The sequence below is a fragment of the Bidens hawaiensis genome, unplaced genomic scaffold, assembly GCF_021521415.1.
Source record: "Bidens hawaiensis isolate Kalapana, Puna unplaced genomic scaffold, B.hawaiensis_p1.1 tig00023819_1, whole genome shotgun sequence".
In the NCBI taxonomy this organism is placed as follows: Eukaryota; Viridiplantae; Streptophyta; class Magnoliopsida; order Asterales; family Asteraceae; genus Bidens; species Bidens hawaiensis.
Window position 1 is genome coordinate 84,588 of NW_027493746.1, and position 22,518 is coordinate 107,105.

Sequence of the window (22,518 nt, forward strand, 5' to 3'; positions counted from 1 at the left end):
CGTACCTTAACAAAGGAGCACAAGCAAGTAAAATTCAAGTCGCGTAAAATACCGCAATAGCACCTACGTTTTATCATTGTCCCATTAAACTTTATGAAACTTATCCGTTGGTTGGTTAAATAATTTCCATCGACAGAGAATTTTAAGATTGTTACTTTATTAGACCACTAATGCTATATGCACCTTGTATTAGTGGCCCATTAAAATACATAAAACACAACAAATTTTACTTGCAAAATAAATATAACAAAACCCACCGGTAGTTGTAACAATTATTGTTTAATAATAGAGATCATTAGTTTGGCTTAGTAAAACCGGACATAAACTTTTAATAGCTTATTTAGATTACTATAATAATAATAATAATAATAATAATAATATTAATAATAATCATAATAATAATAAATACTCATAAAGCCTCCATGCAATTGGAATAGTGATTCCAAAATAATAACTCATACGTATTCTTGTAGGCATATTACTAATTTACTTTTGAAAACTAGATTTTGAGTTCACTGATCTCATATATAAAATTGGCACACATGCATAATCTCAAAGGAGAAGTGTGCATAATCAAAATTTGTAATCTTAGTCGCCGGAAACAAACGAAAGTTATTAAAATTCTTACCTCAGCGGGTTAGCGGAACGATTCGGTGAGACACAAGGACTAACTCAAGAGCGCTCACGGCTTCATCGGTCACCGAAACGAAGCTAAACACGTGGGTTATGAATCAAAAAGACCTGTAGATCTGGTTAAAGTCAGCTAGTTGGCAGTTTGAGTCGCAAAGGAAACGGGAGGCGGCGGTGGTCGTAATACGATAAGCAGAAACAAGATTAAGGGTTTTTGTGATGTTGATAGAGTTAGGGTGCTTAAAAAGAAACGAATCGATCATCTCAGATATATCCGAAAGTTTGAATTTGAAGAAGCCAACTTGATGATAAATGGAAATTTAAAATAATGCACATGTGGTTAGTCTTGAGTTTGAACCCATCCATTATTCTTAGTATTATTATTTATTATTATTATTATTATCATATATATATATATATTTATTATCCAATATCAAAGTTCGGGTTATTATAGACGTAGCTAACTCGTCTTAAACAAACTAGAAGCCATACTCAATATATCAAGAATTATCATTTTCATAATTATTATTATTTTTACACTTTTGATTGGGCAAGTAACTCAACCCACTCACTAGTCGTCATCACCTGCTTAGTTGCGTCACCACTGCTGCTTCTCGTTGATTTTCATTTCATTTCATTTCTTTAATATAATTAAACCCTAGCTCAGCTACTTCACCATCAACACACACTCTCATCTGGTTCCTCCTTGTTTTCATCATCAATGGCGAATCCATTGAATCCACACATCTTCGAATCATTCTACTCAGTCCTTACACTCGTCTTCATTGTAATCGCCTGCGTTGAGCTCTGCGATGCATCTACCGTCGTTGACGTTTACCGCCTCATTCAGTACGACATCGCCGGTTCACCGTTCGGATCTCGTGCCGCATCGCTCAATCATCACGCCGGTTCTTCTCTCTCCGCTCCTGGTTCCGATCTGTCACGTACTGTTGCCGTACTGTCTCTACGTGAATTGAATGAAACCTTCATTCGAGGTAGTTAATTATTTATTCATCTCAATTGCATCCGATTTATTTAGTGTTTTTATTATTAGTTGATTGAGCATATTATTATTAAATCTAGAAAGTAAGTAAGACCAGTTTGATAGAATTTAGGTTTTTATTAAGTTTGAATTAGATGAGATTGATAAAGGCGTGTTGATAGGTGGAATATACTTGAGATATATATTATATACTGATTCGCGATTTTTATAAAGTTGATTGAGATTCATAACTTTACCTATACGAGCATGAAGAAACACTAACCAGACCCCGGGCAGATTACTGGTAACCTGGGGGTTGGAGAGCTGTTTCCCACGAGGGGTTAGACCCTTGGAAGATGGTTCTTCTGATAACCTGCAAAACAGACACCGTGAGCTCGTCACTGAGAAGGGGGGGGTTCCTCCTTGTGACCACCTCCGGCGTGAGAATCAGACTAGATTGCTCTTTAAATATAAAAGTATATTAAGAGATTGCTAGAGCAGATATCAGGTATATATGATAAGATAAGATGTTGTAAGATGATCATACCATTGGGGTATTTATAGCCGAAGGTAGGTTTCCAAGGGGTTTAGCCGGCCCAACACGCTACCAACTGTAACCTATGCACGTGCCCTGCCTGTGAGTGGTGGATAGGTAGCGGCTGACACAGAGCAGGCGTGTCGTGCACTCTTCCTCTTCTGCCAACTACAGGCTAGGCACGTGGTATGGCAGGAGTTGGTGGGTAGGCGGCGGCTATTGGTCACAGTGCTGTGGCGTGCTGTCTGCCATGCTGCTGTCAGTGAGCTGTCGCATTCTTGGTCAGATCTTTTGTCTGTACCTCGTCAGGTATCACACAAAAGATCCTCCATCATACGGACTGGCTCATTTAGGCGGGAGTTTTCCCCCTCCCGCCTTTGCTCATTCCTTCAGGTGACACTGGGGAGAGTTAAGTGCCTTGTGCGTGTAGCCATGCTGCGCGGGTGGCCAGTCCCTAATGGCTTGTATCCGAGGCTGCGGGGACAGGCGGAGTCCTTCACCATTGGGAGGCATTTCCTGCGGGACCAGCTTGCATACTGCGCGTAAGGACGTCATGTCTCCGAGCATGGTTGGTTCTGCGGAACCAGTTGGTCTTTGCGCAGACGTCCCTGTTTAAGGTGAGTCTTGCGGGTCCAACTGGGCTCTGCTGGGACCTACCTCTTCAAGTCCCCCCAGTCCAATGTTCGTCTCATGCATGTTTAATAAAGTGAGGTGAACTTTTGGACTTAAGCAGAGGGTTTTGAAAAGGGTTTTTGTAAGGTTTTCCATGGGGATTCTTCCCGCGGAAGTCCTTGTCACTTGCAGAAATGCCCGAGTTTCCTGCTTGGTCTTTGGGTATGATGCGGGTAGGTCTATAACCTCCTCGCAAGTCGGGAGCGTTGAGTCCTACTTGTTTAGATTCTCCATGAGGTTTTGGTGGTTTTGAACATAGTGATCAATTATGTTAAAACCACCAATTCCATCCTAGAGCTTCAAACAACGTAGTTCTCGACGTTCCCGCTATGCGGGGATGTTATTTCCGTTTCCGCAAGCATTGCCCAGAAGATCCTTCTTGGTTTCAATTCCCAGCGGAGCGCTAGGTATGTGAAGGGTTTTGCCTTAACACTGTACCAGCGCTCGTCTTACAGTTACTTTACTTCCAAGGTATTCCTGGCGTCAATTCCCTGCGGGTGCTAGGTATGTGAAGGGTTTTGCCTTTACACTGTACCCGCACCCGTCTTATAGTTACTTGGTTGCCGAGGAATATTTGGCTTCAATTCCCTGCGGGTGCTAGGTATGTGAAGGGTTTTGCCTTTACACTGTACCCGCATCCGTCTTACGGTTACTTGTTCACCAAAGTTTACTTGGCTTCAATTCCCTGCGGGTGCTAGGTATGTGAAGGGTTTTGCCTTTACACTGTACCCGCATCCGTCTTACGGTTATTTGTTTGTCAAGGTTTTACTTGGCTTCAATTCCCTGCGGGTGCTAGGTATGTGAAATGTTTTGCCTTCACACTGTACCCGCATCCGTCTTACGGTTACTTGTTTGCCAAGGTAAGGGGTATTTTCCCGCTTTTTTTTTTTTTTTTTTTTTTTTTTTTTTTTTTTTTTTTTTTTGAATCTTGTCTTCAAATTTTAAACTTGAAATTTGAAGAGTTGGTAGATGGATAAGAACAACCCAATACCTCAAACGTCGTGTGACGGTTTCTTCTGACGGTGTCAGGACGTGCCAGAAGTTATGGCGACATGACATTATGTGGTCATTCCAGTTGCTTTTTCAGGCGCGTGGGCACGGGATTTCGGGCGCGTAGCCGCGAAATCTCTGGCATACGTCCTTGTGACAGATGTTGCCAGCTTGCTTTTGCCACGCGTCATAGTTTCATTGCACCTTTGATTTCTCTCTCTTCCGTATTAAATTCATCGCATTAATTGCGATTACTATATAAAGGGGGAGAGGGTTATTTGCAATTCACACTTTTCACTTTCATCTCTTCTTCTCAAGTAATTTCCGGCGAATTTTTCTGTTCAGTAAAGCATTACCCTGAAATCTCTTTTCATCTTTCTTCCACCATGTCTTCTCATGATGCTGATGACCAGAAGACTGCTGGCGAATGCCAGTGCTCTCTTCCTGTCGATCTGTACCAGTATATCGTCAGGAAGTTCATGCTCGAGTCTCTCGAGCCTGAGTTTCCTGAACCCCACCATACTGTGTACGATGCCCCTAGTGGCAAGATCGGGGTTTATGCTGCATTCTTTGTCTACGGAAACCTTAGGTTTCCGTTGACAAAGTTTGTGTACCGTGTCCTGGAGAGGCACGGTGTGCACCTGACAGAGGTGCACCCCATGGCCATTGCCAAGGTCCGGCACTTTGAGTGGGTGTGCCGGATACTGGGCCTTGAGCCCCTCGTTGACCGTCTGATGACCTTCTACACTTGGAGGTGCATCCAGGGGTGGTACACTCTTACAACCCGTATCAAGGGTTTAAAGATTTGTACCACCGAGCGGAGTCTTCGCTCATGGAGAAGAGAGTTCTTCTTCATATCCGCTCGCGCCATCCCCATCGCCATGAAGTTCAAGAATGGCCAGGCGCTTCCGAACCTTCCCGCCCTCAACTACGAGGAGGCGGAATGGTTCTCGAAGATATCCCGGGTCCAGTCCCCGGTTTTCCGTTTTCCGGAGTCGGCGATGGTGATGCTGGGGATGAGCCGGGTGTGGAAGGCGGCGAATGCGGATAAGGTTCCGATCGTCCTTGAATATGGTTCGAACTCTGTCCCTTATGGTACGTCTTGTTTCATTTTGCTGACTTTGATTTTTTCTAACTTTCTTGTTGATTTCAGAGGGGAACGATCTTCAGTCGCTCCTGAACCCGCGGGAGGAAGATGGTCCCGCGCGGATGGGTACTCGTGCTCTGGACGAGAACGAGTTGCCCATCTTAGAGCAGACCGCGGGTCGGTTCGTGGAGGTTTACCCGCCAGGCCAAGAGATCCTGAGCCACCGACGGCCAGGTAAGCCTATCTTCTACCCTGAACCTCTCAATGCTGTGCCTGCTGCTGGAGTTGACATTTCTTCTTCTGAGGAATCCGCAGAAGGTCCTCCACTGGTGCGGAAGAAAAAGGCTGCCGTCGGGAAAGGCAAGGAGAAGGTGGCCTCTACGGCCGACCCGGTAGTCCTATCTGACTCGGAGTCAGATAGTGCAGAGGTGGCCGGGAAGCCCGGTGGTGAGGAGACCACCGCTCCGGAGGCTGTAGCTGTTACCTCCGGGGAGGCAGCGACGACGACGGTTACCGGTGTCAAGAGGCCGGCTCCATCGGGTTCGCCCCCGCTCGTCCGTACGTTCAAGCTCAAGAAACCCCGTAAGTACCCCCATAATTCTTGTCTAGATTTGTTGTTTCAAATAAATTTTTCTAACACTTTTGCTTGTGCAGGTGTGGATGTTGACGCATTCCAGGGTGGAGTTGGAGCAAGTATTCCCCCGCCAATGAGGGAAGGCTCGGTCAGCCTTCCCGAGGCGTCGACCCAGGCGTCTGCGCCTGCTTCCGTTGGTTCCAGCCTTCCTGAGGCTGTTCCAGCTGAGAAGGTGTCTCCGCCGGCCGTGAGTGCAATTTTTACAGCATCTTTCACGGAGCCGGCGGTTACTGTTGCTGAGGAGGCGACGCCAACAATGGCTACCACAGCGGCTGCCACTATACCTGCGCCACCGGCACCGACGGCCGGACCATCAGGTACGCGCCGGGCTTCCCGCCGATCTATGCCACCTTCCCGTCTGCCTGACCTGTTGGATGGATTTCCTTTAGGTTCAGGTGATGGGTTTGGCGGCTATCGGCCTGTTATTGACCCTACAGGTACGTAGGGTTCTTTTTCCTTTGTATATTTTTGTCATCTTTTCCTAACTGCCTTTGTTTCTTTTGCAGTGTCGGATTCCAATGAAGTGTATGTTCCAAGATGGAACATACGCCGAGGAACAACCCTTCGCACCCCTGTGGAGTGCGTGGACTGGGCTCGCCACGCTGCTCCTCATGGTGCGTTGGGGGAAGCCATGGCTAGCTACCAAGAGGGTAGGCTAACCAATGAGCTTCGGGTTCTCCAGGCCCGGACGCAGCCCCGCGTCGAGCTGCTTTGTCGTGAAAACGACAAGTTAAAAGCAGCTCGCGCCAAAGAAATATCTGAGACGCGGGCTCTGCGGGAGGAGAACCGGCAGTTGGCCGCTGCCGCCGCCGAGAAGGAGAGAGCATTCAAGGCCCTCGAGGTTGAAGTCCAGGCGCGACTCGAGGCCCGCTCCAAGGCTGCCCAAGCTGTGAATGAACAGCTTCGGCTGGCTAAGGAGACTGCGCGAAACTCAACTGAGAGGGCTGCCAAGGCTGAAGCTGTTGCTGAGCCGCTTCGCGAAGAGAATGAGCAGCTTAAATGCAAATTAAAGGCTCTTCAGCATGCTCATGACGCCTTGGCAATGGAAGATGCCAAGAAGCTGCAGGAGATCCTTGACCAGAGGGGGGTGCTTGACCGCACTGAAAGGAAACTCAAAAGCGTCGAAGAGGCTGCCGCCAAGGAAGTTCAACTTGCCAACCTTGATAAAAGCGGAGCCGAACGTGCTTACAAAGAAAGTCAAGCTACCCTCCAATGGCTGCTTCGAGAAGCGTTGCCTCAGGTATCTTTATCTTTTTCTTTACGCTTTCCGCTCGTAATTAGAAAATGTTCTAACTTGTATTCTTTTGTAGGTTGTGCGTCGGGTCCTTTCAGAGACCTCTTATGACGATGCGATGAGCGCAGCCCTCAACGCTTCTCATGAGGATGGGGAGAAGACTGGCTTCCTGCTTGGTCTAGGGTTTGCTGAGAGAGGCTTTCCGCCCTCCAACTTCCCTTTATTCAATGTTAATACTGAAGCTGCTTATGACCAAGCTGTGAACCAGTACGCTGCCTTCCCGCATCCAGTGGTGGGGAAGGTGAATGAAGCTGCTGCTGCTGATGATGGGCTAAGCATCCTTAAGGCTTTCCTTGGGCAGCCGCGCTCTGACGGTGCTGGTCCAAGCGGAGGTGGCCCTGAAGCCTGATCCTGAAGATCCCTTCCCACTGCTAGGATAGACTTAGCTTTGTATAGATTTCTTTTAGGCGGGTAGTTACCCGGCCACTGTTGTAATATATCATTGAAATATACGATTGTTATTCCCTTTCATTGGATTCTTTGCTTTATAAACTTATGACTTGCATACTTAGTTTAAAATAGCAATTTTCCAAGTGTTTAGAATAAGTTAACCTGTGAACGTGGTTGATGGGTTAAAGTTTTGCTTCCTCTTTCGTGATTGTGCGGGTAGACCCGTCACTTGCACTTAGTAGGATGGCATAACTTTACCCATATCTGACCTGCGTGTAGGTTTACCTGTTGAGGATAAGTTAACCTTTGAACGTGGCTGATAATAGGTGTGAAGTTTTGCTTCCTCTTTCGTGATTGTGCGGGTAGACCCGTCACTTGCACTTAGTAGGATGGCATAACTTTACCCATATCTGACCTGCGTATAGGTTTACCTTTTCCTCTTAAGAATTTTGAACCGTCCCACGCGCGGTTGTTGATAGGTTGGTGCAGTTCCCTCGAATGATTCATGCGGATAGACCAGCACTTTCATATGGTAACTTTTTTCCCCTTCAACTGACCTGCGTGAAGGTTTATCATGCTTTTTGGGTTCGTGCGGGTAGGACCGCCTTCCCATGCAATGACGTTTTTTGTAATTATGCGGTGAAAACCGGCATATTAGTGTGTACAAAAGTATAAATGTAAATCATCAGCTTCGACGTTTGAAAGAGAATCATTTCCATTAGAAGTGGCTCTTGGTCTTTTCTGTACAAATTGGAATTGATTACATGCAAACTGTGTAATTGAACTCCCTTCCATGTTGGGACAGGAGTGCCATCGAGCCGACACGCACCTGTTTCGGGATCTCGTTCTTTACGCAGCATGTAGTCTCCATATTGAAGCTGATTTTTTATTCGTGTTTACCCCAGCCATGGTTCCACACGCACCTGCCTGCCTGCTTAGCTTTTATTTCGCCACGAGGTGCGCGAGCGTCCCATCTCTGACGAATCTTTCGACCATGTCTTTTACGTCTATGCATTCTTCAGTGTTGTGGCCTTTTGTTCTGTGATAGTCACAGTACTTGCTCCGATCAGCATCGTGACGATGTCGGATTACTGGAGGCTTTGGCCATGGGAGCTCTTCAGTAGCAAATATGTCAGTGACGCTTTTGGTAAGTGGCGTCCATCTGGAGTTCCGGTGCAGCTTTACATTATCCCTTTCACCCAATCGGTGCTGTAAGCCGGATGAGGTGTCAAAGTTTACCCTTGACTGCCAAATGCCTTGCTTCCGTTTTTTGTTCAATCGGGCGGTGAGGACGTTGTCCTCTCTCGTCCTCTGGGTGTAAAGGTTTGTGCTCTGCGGAAGGTCTCTACCCAGTTGCTTCTCCGTTTCCACATAGCGTTTGGCTGCTGTCATGATGCCATCCCATGTGGATGGCATTCCATCTTTACCCGTTAGGGTGCGGATAAGCTCTGGGTCCTGCGCGCCCTGGATGAAGGCTGCGCGAACAAGATCCTCGCTGATATTGCCCAAACTTAACTTCTTTGAGTTGAAGCGAGTGATGAAGTTTGGCAGAGATTCATCTTCTTCCCGTATGCATTTGAGGATTGTCCATTGCTCCTCGGTATACTTTCGCTGCTGGCTGAAGTGTTGGCTAAACTTCTGCTGGAAGTCTGCCCAGTCGTAAATGTGGTTAACCGGTAAACGATCAAACCAAACCCTAGCAGCCCCCACCAGCGTCATTTGAAACATGTAACACCACGTGGGTTCCGTCCAGTTGCTGACGGTTGCCCCTGCTATGAACCTGTTCAAATGGTCGTCTGGGTCAGATATACCATCATAAGTGCCTATGTTGGGCATTTGTTTGGCACTTTTTGGGGCAATTGCTTCCGCAATGTCCCTTGCAAATTTGGACGTTCCCGCATTTGCAACGTTCGGTCTGAACGTTTTGGAGAAGTCTCGTGAACTTCCACCTGTATTTTTTGGTTTGAAGGCTTGTCCAAACTGCCTTTTCGGTTGGGGTTCCGTTTCCTTACGCTTCCCTTTCGCCCTGTGGCGAGGGTTTACGTCGGAGTCGGATTCCTCCGAGTCAAAGCATTCGAACTCGTCGGCCTGTTGCACGGAACGCAAGCGTTCGTCCAACTCAGCCTGGAATTCCTTTTGCCGTGTTTCCGCCCATGCCTTAACTTCATCAAGAGTTTGGTGGGGGAGCCTTCGTTTCTCAAACTGGGTATCAGTGGACCTCAGTAGACGATCTTTTACTGCACTTGCCCCAGCTTGAGTAACTGGGGTAGTGTTCGTAAAATTTGCTTCACTTGGCCCGACTTGGGTAGCCGGGGTAGTGTTTGTAAAAACTGTGTTGCCGGTGTTCTCCCCAGTAGCTGGAGTTGTGGTTACCGGAATTTCTCTAACCATCTTTGAAGTTTGAAAAAACTGGAGAAAAATGTAGTTCTAGCTTTATGCACGGATGGCGCCAATGAAGAAACACTAACCAGACCCCGGGCAGATTACTGGTAACCTGGGGGTTGGAGAGCTGTTTCCCACGAGGGGTTAGACCCTTGGAAGATGGTTCTTCTGATAACCTGCAAAACAGACACCGTGAGCTCGTCACTGAGAAGGGGGGGGTTCCTCCTTGTGACCACCCTCCGGCGTGAGAATCAGACTAGATTGCTCTTTAAATATAAAAGTATATTAAGAGATTGCTAGAGCAGATATCAGGTATATATGATAAGATAAGATGTTGTAAGATGATCATACCATTGGGGTATTTATAGCCGAAGGTAGGTTTCCAAGGGGTTTAGCCGGCCCAACACGCTACCAACTGTAACCTATGCACGTGCCCTGCCTGTGAGTGGTGGATAGGTAGCGGCTGACACAGAGCAGGCGTGTCGTGCACTCTTCCTCTTCTGCCAACTACAGGCTAGGCACGTGGTATGGCAGGAGTTGGTGGGTAGGCGGCGGCTATTGGTCACAGTGCTGTGGCGTGCTGTCTGCCATGCTGCTGTCAGTGAGCTGTCGCATTCTTGGTCAGATCTTTTGTCTGTACCTCGTCAGGTATCACACAAAAGATCCTCCATCATACGCTTGCGTTCCGTGCAACAGGCCGACGAGTTCGAATGCTTTGACTCGGAGGAATCCGACTCCGACGTAAACCCTCGCCACAGGGCGAAAGGGAAGCGTAAGGAAACGGAAGGGAGCGAAGAAACACTCCCCTTCTCAGTGACGAGCTCACGGTGTCTGTTTTGCAGGTTATCAGAAGAACCAAAAAATAAAAAATTGTGATGCGAAGTTACAAAAAATAAAAAATTCGTGATGGTTAAATTTCTTATGATTCTCAATAGCAGTAGATAGATCGGCTAAAATTTAATGCAGATTGATTACTTTCATAAGAAGTTTGACTAAACTAGAATTTAGTGAGAGGTTTACTAGATGTGCTGTCCTAACTGTTACTGTTTTTAAATATGAAATTTGAATGCATTTTGATGACGAGAGGCGTGTTTTCTATTTTCATAAATCTGGGGAGTAAGATCACTGTGTTATGCGTAATTGATCAGCCTGTTTATAGAATTTAGGTTTTATTGTGAATTTGATGAAATTGTTTTGAGGTGTTTTTGATTGGTGGATTTAGGATCTGGAAGAAGCTGAATATACTTGAGAATTAAGATAGTTAATCGAGATTCACTCTTTTGTAAAGTTGATTGAGATTCACTAAAGTTAAGAATTAAGATGCAAAGTTAGAAAAGTGGTGATAGTTAATTTCTTATATGATATTGCCATGGGGATCGTTTGCTAAGGGCGGTCGGTAGTGGATAGATTGGCGAAAATTTGATGCAAATTGATTGCTTGCATAAAAGTTTGACTAAAGCGGTAGTTAATGAGAAGTTTTACCGGCTGTTATTAAAGTTTATGCTGTCCTAACTGTTATAATTAGCTGAATATATTTGAGAAACAAACTAATTCACTCTTTTGTAAAGTTGATTAAGATTTGCTAAAGTTGTGGTCTAAGTTACAAAAGTAGTGGTAGTTAATTTGTTATGATGTTGCCATGTGGATGGTTTGCCATGGTCGACCGGTAGTGGATAGATCGGCGAAAATCTAATGCGAATTGATTGCTTGCATGAGAAGTTTGACTAAACCAGAATTTAAAGAGATGTTTATAGACTGTTTCCAAAGTCGATGCTTTTCCAAGTGCTACTATTTTTGAAAATTAATTTGGATGCATTTTGATGATGAGAGATGTGTTTTCTATTTGTATAGTATGAATGTTTGTGTTTTAGATCTGTTTTTTACTTTTTACACGTTGGCTGAACTTGAAGCCGAATGGAAATCGGAATTCAAGCTAATTGCATTTAGATTTAAGATTTGAAGTGGGAAGTATGTGACGTTGAAGGTAGGGAGTGTGATAAATAACTGTTTAGAGGGAAAAAAATCAGAAGATGCAAGTAAATGTTGTTTGAAATTGAAGCAACGTGACGTGTTTGATGAGATAAATTGATATGTACTAAATTATCAAATCTGAAATGATTATATGATGTCCATGCATGCATGGGGTATAATTCTTCCTTTTGCATCCTGTTTGGCCTAAAGTGTCCAATTTATCTTATCATAGTTATGTTGATACATGTGCTGTATTCATTCAAGCCTTCTCCAACTAGTGTGGGATAAATGGGTCTTCATTGTTATTGTTGCTTCTATATATATTATTTAGCTTAGTCAGGGTTCTAACTTTGTTGTCCACATTGCAGAATATATTGAACAGGGAAAGCCATTAGGGGGCTTACTACTGCTACTTCCTCAAGTTTTGCGTTATGATAACTGTCAAACGGTTGCTGCTAATTGTGATTATAAGGATATGAAAAAACTGTTGGTGAATTTAGAGCAGAAGCTAATTCATTCTACTATTCAAGTGAGTGAACAATATATGGGCATAATGGTTATTTATCTTTGCTCATATGCAAATGAATGTTTAACTAAAAAAAAAAATTGATGTTTAACTATGATGCTTAAAAGGTTTAATGACAGCTTAATTCCTCTTAAGTCAGAAAATGGTGCTTATTGTTTTTTGTGTGTGTGTGTGATTCACTTTTGGTACATTGTTTATTGATTATGTTTTCATCTTACAGTATCCTGTGCATTTTGCTTTTGAAGATGAAGATCTAGCTAAAGTGTTAGCCGATATCCAGAAAAACGATGCGGCTGGTCAGCCTGCAACAGCAACCACAGGCGGGTTAGTATATATTTTATACGCTTACAGCTTAGGTTTTAATAATGTTATACTACAACTAACAGAAAATTTACATTCTATATACTTTGTTTTCTATGTTACAAAATGTTGTGATCCAACCTGTTGCTACTTTTACTTAAAGTCAAGGATAATATGAAACTGCTGACCTTAAATGCAAAATTTATCTTGTAGCATCACAATTAGAATGTGTGTTATTTACAGATTTGATATTTAGTGCCTACCTCGTATTTCTGATGATAACCAATTGCATGTCCTTTTTGTGTTGCTCGCTTGCTCCAATGTCATCTTTCTAAACACATAACATTTTAAGTGAAAGTCTATCACTAAGATTGTTTACCCTCATACTAAGTCTATATACAAAACAATTTGTTCGCAACAAGCTGATTATGTAGACGAAAATCATATCTCACTGGCATTAAACTTGCATATTAGCAGTTACTATTTCAATAACAATTCATATTGTTATATTTCTCACTTCTGAAAATCTTCAACACATCCCATCTTTATCTTTATGATCTAAAGTTTTACTGTTCTATGCTCCTTATATAGAAGATCCTAGAAGATTTTTGTAGTACATTTAACTTAATTTGGATATTGGTGGTGATCTTGGCTGCATTTCTTTCTATTTGCAGATACAAGCTTATTGTTACGTCACCAACTCCTAAGAAACTTGCATCTCCAACAATCACAAACATCCAGGTTTTTTCCTTCAAAACATTTCTTCACTTATTATTTACACTTGCATTTGCTGAAGTGGACCCGCCTGTTTTGCTACCTTGACAAAGCAATACAAACCCTGGATACGTTCTGATGCTAAGGGCCTAAAACATAACTATTTGCATTTTACAGGGATGGCTGCCTGGATTGAAAGCTGACGGGGATTCAAACCAACTCCCAACAATCGCCATCGTGGCATCATATGATACATTTGGTGCAGCTCCGGTAATTTACGAGATTACCCTCCAATTAATTCTTATAGTCATACTACATCTACTTAATTCTGTAAGTTTTATTTATAGGCATTGTCAGTTGGAAGTGATAGCAATGGGAGTGGTGTAGTGGCGCTTCTTGAGATTGCTAGGTTATTTTCTGTTTTGTATTCCAATCCTAATACGAGAGGAAGGTATAATATACTCTTTGGGCTGACATCTGGTGGGCCTTATAACTTCAATGGAACTCAGAAGGTGTGTATCTTTTGGTTGACTCTATATTAGATATGGCCATTTCAACCCATCTATTTAAAATTGTGTTGATTTGGGTTTTATTTGTCTCCAAAATGTTTTATTGCTTGCAGTGGCTTAGAAGTTTTGATCAGCGTTTACGTGAAAGTATTGATTATGCTATCTGCCTGAACAGTCTTAGCTCAGGAGAAAATGGGTTATGGCTTCATGTTTCTAAGCCTCCAGAGAATGCTTACGTGAAGCAAATTTTTGAGGCAAGTAGATAATATTTAATAATTTCCTAGGAAACACGTAACGATACTTATGCTTAAATTAAATATCCACCTTAAAAACATGCCTAATCTGTTCAAAAGTTGATTCCTGTCTAAATTCTCGTGTGCAGGGTTTATCCAACGTAGCAGAGGAATTGGGCCTTAAAGTTGGATTAAAGCACAAGAAAATAAACGTTTCCAATTCTCGAGTTAGTAGACAATATGGATGTTATAAATTTAAGACATTGCAATTTTACTTTATGCTAACGATTACTATATGTAGGTTGCATGGGAGCATGAACAGTTTTCAAGGTTAAGAGTTACTGCAGCCACACTTTCTGGACTTTCTGTTGCACCAAATTTACTGGAAAATACTGGAGGAATTGCTGATAAAAGGTGAATTTTTAAAAACCCTGTCTAGATAAACCATAAGACTAAGTGTTATGGGTGTTATTCACTGCTACATCACCAAGGAATAATGCTTGAAACCATTACAACCCTTGGAGGATGGGCGCCAAACCCATGTTCAGCTCCTTGGGGTACTAGTGCAGTAATGAGCAAAGGGGCTCATAATCATTCGTTCATATATTTATTAATTACATAACTATTATAAACTTAGTTAACTACCCCCCCCCCCCAACGCCTACATGGCAGTGACGTGGCGGCACTTAACTAACCCCCTTTCATACACTTGGTCTAATAATCCAGATCATTTTTCTTTATTTGCTAATTTCATGTTGTTTGCTTTGTCATCAGAGAGTTTGTCAATGAAGATACAGTTGTCCGGAGTGTAAAATTGGTTGCCGAGAGTCTGGCTGTAAGACCCTTACTAAATACATAATTAATATTATTGTTAATTTTACAGTTTCCATAATAATGAGCTCTATAATTTGCTTAAAACTACTATTATATGCAGAGGCATATATACGGTCAGGAGGGCAAGAACGTCAATATATTTGCTGATAACAGCAGTTTGGCGGTTAATCCTTCTTACATACGATCATGGCTTGACCTTTTATCAAAAACACCTCGTGTGGCACCTTTCCTCTCAAAGGACAGTGCAATTATAACGGCGCTGAAAAAGGTAATTTCACTTTGATATTTTATTATTCGTGTTTTTAGGTTTTGCTAAAAAAATAAATTAAAATCAAATTTGTTAATTTCAGGAATTAGCAGATCATGTTGTAGAAGTAAATTTGCAGCATGATGTGATCGATGGGATGTTTACTTTTTATGATTCAACGGTTAATACACTGCAGATTTATCAGGTATAGTTATTCACATTTTGTATTATCGAGTTTTTAGGAGTAATTGTTGGTTTTACCCACTTTCGTCTCATCATGATATTAACCGAGTGTCCGAATGCACCCTTAACTTATTTGCAGGTCGCCAGTGTAACATTTGACTTGCTCTTGCTACTTGTTCTCGGTTCATACTTGATCACCCTTTTCAGTTTTCTCGTAGTAACTACCAGGGTATGAGCTTCTCATTTATTGCATTTCCGATTTATTAATTTTATAAAAAAAGATTGTAAAAAATTATCTGCGTATGATATCATTCAACAGGGTGTGGATGATCTCATCAGTCTTTTCCGCCGTCCTCCTACGTCTCGCAAAGTGAAATCAACTTGATGATGAAACACACAGTCAGTTGTGCTGCAAAACTTTGAGGTTTCTGCATAACTAAGTCGTTCTGACTGCAGAGATTAGATGGTCTCTTGTAGCTTTACTTGTAGTTACCGAGGACTATTATTTTTGTTATAAATCACAAACATGCAGAAATTTTTGGTTATGCTTAGACATGTAACCTCTGTAATCTTTTCGGCAGCTTTATAGTAAATTTGTTCTCGGTAATGCCTGGGATTTATGGCAAAAATAAACTGTTTCTTCGTAGGTTGACCTATCTATATGTACGATCAGTCCTGAGTCCTGACCTATGGTAGAAACCGTGAAAGGCTAAGGTTGCCTAAACTCTAAAGGGTGTAAACGAGCCAAGTCTGAATTTGTCTTAAGTTTAACTTTGGTTTGTTTTGAGCTCTATTTTAAAAGCTTGACCTCGTTGTATAGGCCTTGAGCTTTCGATGAGCTGATCTCATGTTGCTCACTCGTGGTCTGACTTACCTCGTAAAAGATGACATACATGATGCTGTATTTAGTACTCGCCAGTCGCGCATTCAAGCATCTTCTTAGGTCGATTTCAATAGACTTAGATATTGCGATTCGTAAAGATCAATGTCTCAAGATTGATTGATATAGCTTTAACCTATAAAACTGAAAATTATAATATAAAACCAATATTACTAATATTTTGTAATGATTGGATTTAGATTATAGACTCGGGTTGATACAATTGGTATCTGATAACGTTGGTAGAAATTTTGTAATGAAAAAAGGACTGTTTATATAAATATTCAAACTACAATGACTAATTACATCTTTTTTTTAAAAGTCAAATTTCTTTTACATCCAGGACTTGAACCCGGGACATCTGGGTGTTTTTAACAGACTTGGTCTCTGAAGACAGATACAAGTACTTCAAGATCTAAGATTGTTGTGATCCACAAGGTTCTTCCGATGGATGGTTAGTCCTAAGATCTCCATGGTGTAGCTCATGGACCTGCTTCTAGCCTTGATAAAGATGGTTAAGTTAGCCAAAAGAGAGTTTTAAGTTAGTTAGATTACATGTTCATATTAGTTTTATAGCTTTATGTGTGTTGTGCTCATAGTATATATCTTTTATGTAACTATGTATTATATTATACAATTATTATAGTTATACAAGTATCAAGCTTGATTATGCTCGTGAGCCTACTCAATATGAAGCTTAGGCACAAACTCGTTTATTACATGGGATTCAATTACAGCTACAGTTTTACTAAACTTCAACTTAAGTAGACTTTTTTACTAAGCTGTCACGAGCTGTTAGGATCGTTTACACGAGTAGGTACAAAAGTTTGGCTTCAACGAAACCTAGCTAACAAATTTGGCTTTACATTCATCCATAAAATATATATAATTTGTGTAATCTCAACATAGATCTATACCAAGTTAGACATCAAAGTACTCACCTTTTGCAACCTACATCTATATAAACACCCAATCTTGAAAGACATCACGGTGACGTGTTCCAGCATCTTTGTACTGATCCGGCAGCTTTGTTCATATATACTTAATTACACAAGCCAACCTCTGTATACTGCTACCATAAATGCAATATGCACACCGATATGCTTACCTGTTAATTAAAATTTAAAATTCATAAAATTTGCATTCTCTCCACAATAAACAGCCATGTATTTGATACAGAATCATATCCACAGATTGCAACAACGTATACGAAGGGCATATAAGAAGAAATACCAGATTACTCACCTTACATATGGCAGTTGGTCTATATCTGGACTCTTGAGAATGTTTGCTTCAAGTTTGTTTAAACTTTGACGAACAATTTCAACTTTTGAAGATAGATGTTCATTGTGACCGTCGACATCTTTCATTATATCAAGAAGTTGTTCCCGATACGCTGCAGTTAACCGCTTCTTTACACGCAATTCAGCACTTAGTTCCTGAATTCTCTTGTCTTTTTCATCCTACACAGAGTAATGCAAAATCTGTTAAACTTCGCAAATATTTCAACTACATATTTGAGAATTGGTTAACTTACAAATAGGGTCGTCTCTTCAAACCCGAAACACGAAATGGATGATTATGTTCCTTTATAAACTTCCTAACAACCCAATTCCCGGGTTTCTCTCGCTTAACTAAAATCATTGCTGCACAGTTTTCTCTACCCCTTACTCATTTTCTTAATCATAATGTCCTCGTTTTTATGATTTTCTATATCGCCTCTACATCCAAGTCCTCGTGATATTACTGTTCCGTCTCTCTCTGACTTACGTGAAGATAAAACACGCATAACAAAACCAACCCGCCCTGCATAATTATCATAAAATGTTCTTGCTGCTTCATCTGAATCAAACAGCATACCCTCACATGGTTCTTGAATTTGGTCACTTTCACACATATTTAGTTCCTCTCGGGCAGGCATTTCTATCTTTTCAATGTCATCCTCCAAAAGAGTTTGTTGTTCATCTGCAGGGAATTAAAAATATAAAGGAATACAAAATAATTATAATCATTTAAATATCTTCTCTATTGGCAATTCTAGGCCTCCTTAGATTGTGTTTTCCCTGCCTCTCTCTTCAGTTAAATAATACTGATATTAAAAGAACATATTTTTAGATAGATACTAGATAACCGTCACGGCAAAGTTCATTCTTTTAAAAACATATCTCGACAATTGTACGTGTTAACAAATTACATTATATGTTACCGAACTAGTGTAACACTTGAGTTATTGAACAACCAATGCAATCCATGGAACTTTTTTATTACTAAGTAGATAACATTAGATTTATTAAACCAGGTTCAATACATATATAACAATCTTTTGAAAGTGACTGTGTGAGGATATGAAAAATATAATCAAATTATTATAATTACCACGATCCACGGATAGCCCGTTGTCGTCGGTCACATTGTTCCAAGAAATGTGCCCTTGATGGCATGTTGTACAAGTAGGTGTTGGATCATGATGATATATTGAAGACATCATCATCAGTGTATCCTTCATGTTAAGGTAAAGTAAACAAACCAGTATTAACAATTATTAATTAATATAAGCTGGAAGGTCACATGAATTAGGCAAAAATAAAATAAAATAATCATAATCTAATATAATTAATAATGCTACTAAAATAGATCACTTTCCTAATAACAAATAACAAATAATAAAGTATAAATATAAAATCAGAAGCATTAATCTTATAATAATAAATATGCATAGATAGATTTCGGCATAAGTTAGAGCTTACAAATATTTCAAATCAGAGTGTAGAATTAACTAAGATGAAGGAAGGGAGCATAAAGTTAGAACAATTGTACGTTCGCCGGCCGGAGGTGATGGTGGCAGCAAGCAAGAGAGTGAGTGAGTGAGTGAATTTAACGTATCCAAGCCCTAGAATTATGTTTGTATTAGTTAACAATTAAATGGAAACATAACAAATCAATGGGAAAACCAAAATTCGGTTTCCTTTAAAAAGTTAATAAAAATAAATTTGAGAAAAAGATTCCATTATTTACCGATCTTTCATACATGCATTTTTTTTTCGAACGAACAACTTTTATTAAACAAGCCAAAGTAGCAAGATGTTAAGGCCAAGAAAACAATACAACAAAATGAAACACTTAGAAAGAAAAATTACACTAGTCTCTCCAAGTTAAACGTTTTAAACGGCGATCTGTTCTTTATCCAAAGGTACGCCAACGATTTAACGTCTTTAATCACTTTATCAACCGAGATCTCCTTATTTTCAAAGATAGTTTGGTTCCTTGCTTTCCAAATACACCAACATGTAGTCATCATAATACAACCTTTTTCTTTTTGTTGCAAAGAGGAGCTATTTTATGCATTATAAGAAGATCACGAACCACGAATGCGAAAATGGGAGGGATCTTACACCAAGAGCCAATACATTGCCAAACGCGATTTGCCATTTGACAATTGTTCTAACTTTATGCTCCCTTCTTTCATACATGCATCTAAATAAGATGTTTTAAGACTTTTAGTGATAATGTCATAAATATTAGTTATGTGTAGGGTTGTTAAACTGTTAATTGAGTCAACCCGATCGGGTTTGTGTATATCATACATACATATACACAAACACTCCTTACTCACAGCTCATTGCTCCAGTATAATCAATCACTAAGTTTATTTCTTGCTTTCATTTTGGTTGAGTTTGGTTTAGAGTCAAAGTTCATGAGTTTCTACTTTTGTCGTGGTTATATCGAAATAGAATGGTTTTCTTCAATACTTTTTTTTTCTTTTTTTTTTTGTAAAAGTAGGATAATCCTATCCATTTGTGTAATATAAAATGCCTATAACAATACCCTTTTTCTATTCATATTCATGATACGAAGAGATTAAAATTGCGTAATGAAACATAATCTTTTATGGCCCGAACTTATTTTATTGTTACCCAACGGATCCATTTTAACGCCACCTTGTGTGTACCATTTTCCAAACATGAAATGAAACATCTGCATTCAAATGTTAACGACAATATAACTTCCTTTACTAGTGTGTGTCTACACGAGTATGAAATCTAAAGCAAATTTTCATTTAGAAGGCAAAAAAATATCAATTTTGATACTAGTTATCATAGAACAACATACAACAACGACGTCTAATCGGTATTGCTTGCCAGGTTATGGCCCTAGCCAAATAATTCAACTTCAGGTTTTAGATGAGAATGATTATATACAACAAAGAGAAATCATCCAATCACAAATCAACACTAGCAAAATCACACAACAAACAGACAAACGAACAAATAATGGGGTAATAATAAGATTGATCACAGCTGGTACTCATGATTAAAAGCAAGAGCTTTCCAATCTCTTTGATTTTTCATCAGTAGAGGTGACAATTTGATCTCGTTTACTTCTCAACTGGTCAGTATGGGCTATTCGTTCTCTCTAATAGACTAAACTAGTAATTAAAAATCTCATTTACTTCAGTCGAGTGTCGACAACGTTGGGGCCGCCCAGTGCCTATTAACAACCTCCCTCGCTACCATGAATCAATTATGGTTCCCATTTCACTACAATTAATATAGACATGTCTATAACATTTGTAGATATTGTTAAGCCGTTAGTTTGGATTTTGAATTCAATCCATTATCGAACCTTGAACCACGAAATTAAACCGTTAGTAACAATTTAAATGATTTGGATTTAAATTTCAACTATTCACTTTCGATTTACGGTGGTAAAAAACCATTACTAACCTTAGCTCTAATAACAAGGTCGACTATGAGGGATCAGGTGGTCAACTGAACCCCGGCCTGACACCCTGATATGCCCGATTTTTTATTTAAATTATATAACTTTTTTCGAAAAAGAATGTATTTTTAACATTTAAACTCAATTACTCAACTAATTTAAGACTTAATTTTTTTTCACATTATCTAATATGTATAAAATAGAAGTCTGGTGCCGCTAGGAAACCTATTGAACCAAGTGGCGGTCCGGTATTGGGCCGCATCAATATTATGTTGTTTTTTTTTTTTTAGTTACTGTAATGTAACAAACGTAATTGAAATTGGTTAAATTTGCATTTACTCACTCCCGCAATCAGTGGCGAAGCTTGAACTAAGATACCGGGAGGGGGGACTCAAAATGTATAAAAGTGTTTCACAAACGAGGTGGGCGGGCTCAAATTTTTTGTCAAAAACGGCTAAATTTACATTACGTATAAAAATTTTCGTCCAAATACGGGTAAATTTATACTACTGCGCAAATAAACAACGAGGCCCGGCTCCCTCGGGCCCTAAGTAAGCTTCGTCAATGCCCGAGACCGACAACGCTCAGAATTTACCAACTCACCACCGCAACACCCGTGTTTTACCAAACTTTTTGTTTCGTCCAATACCGTAACGAACGTAACCGAGACCTACCGAATTTGCTTCGACTTACCTTCGCGACGCCCGGGACCAACAACGCTTGAGTTTTACAGACCTTTTTTTGTTTTAGTTCTAATATCGGAACGTAACTGAGACTGACGAAATTCGCGTTAACGTGAACCGCAATGCACATGTTTGAAGTGTTAACAATTTATCCCATATGTTGTGTGCATATTAGCATATACTTGATTATATCTCACGAAAATCATTATAATAAACGTGTCTTTCATCTATACATAAACTTAATTCGAAGATATGCGTGGTTAATATGACTGAATTAAAAGTATATCAAGAGTCATTCTAGAAAATAAAAATGAGAAGGTAAATATATTGTATAACATATTATTATTTGCTTTTGGTTGCTATTATGTTTCTACAACTAACTTAATTCTTTGTAAATAAGTTGTGAGGATGGACCACATGAAGTACTACATATATAACCTTCAATTCATAAAAAGTTGCAAGGTACGACACATGCTAGAATTGTCCAACCGCTTTTTTTTCACAATATTATTGGCTAAAATATTTTCAACCATTTTGAGCCTTGGCTTCCGGTTAACAAACTAGACAAAAACCGACCGAATTTGCATAGACTCACAGCTTCAACACCTGGGTTCGATAACGTCGGGTTTTACCGGCGCTCGAGTTTTATTCACCGACGCCACCCATTGGTCCACCTCAATTTATATATTTTTTGTTTTGGTTCCAGTACAATAACGCACGTAACCACAACCGACACAATTCACGTCGATTTTGTCTCAACGTTTTGGGTCGATAATGATTGGGTTTTGCCAACCCGGGTTTTACAATGTAACACTAGTTCAATCTAAAATTTTTCATGATTCTCGAAAAAGAAATGTATTCCTATGCTTTAAAAATCCCTATCAATATTCAATATGTATTTTTGTACATTTGTACTATTAAATTAAAAAAAAAGTGATAAAAATGTTATTTTTCATGTTATAACCCACGTGAAAAGCTGGTCTTCTACTTATGCTACATCGATTATTCATTATTCAACCGTACTTTGCTAACCCTAGTTCATATCTCATTAACCATGGTTAACTAAAAACCCCATTTAAAACTCTCCTCTCCATCCCAACCCTGATCGTCTTCTTCTTCTTGT

The 22,518-nt window shown here is 40.4% G+C and overlaps 1 protein-coding gene across 1 annotated transcript; it reads left to right on the top strand.

Moving 5' to 3' along the window:
- The first annotated feature begins 1,165 nt into the window (after window positions 1-1,165).
- Window positions 1,166-15,974, top strand: LOC143568174 (uncharacterized). Its single transcript, XM_077054392.1, has 14 exons — window positions 1,166-1,625; window positions 11,936-12,096; window positions 12,314-12,417; window positions 13,068-13,134; window positions 13,285-13,377; window positions 13,455-13,619; window positions 13,730-13,870; window positions 13,999-14,076; window positions 14,151-14,263; window positions 14,624-14,684; window positions 14,784-14,951; window positions 15,034-15,135; window positions 15,253-15,342; window positions 15,433-15,974. The coding sequence occupies exons 1-14, from the start codon at window positions 1,352-1,354 to the stop codon at window positions 15,496-15,498; spliced, it is 1,683 nt and encodes a 560-aa protein (XP_076910507.1). The 5' UTR covers window positions 1,166-1,351; the 3' UTR covers window positions 15,499-15,974.
- Window positions 15,975-22,518: the final 6,544 nt, after the last annotated feature.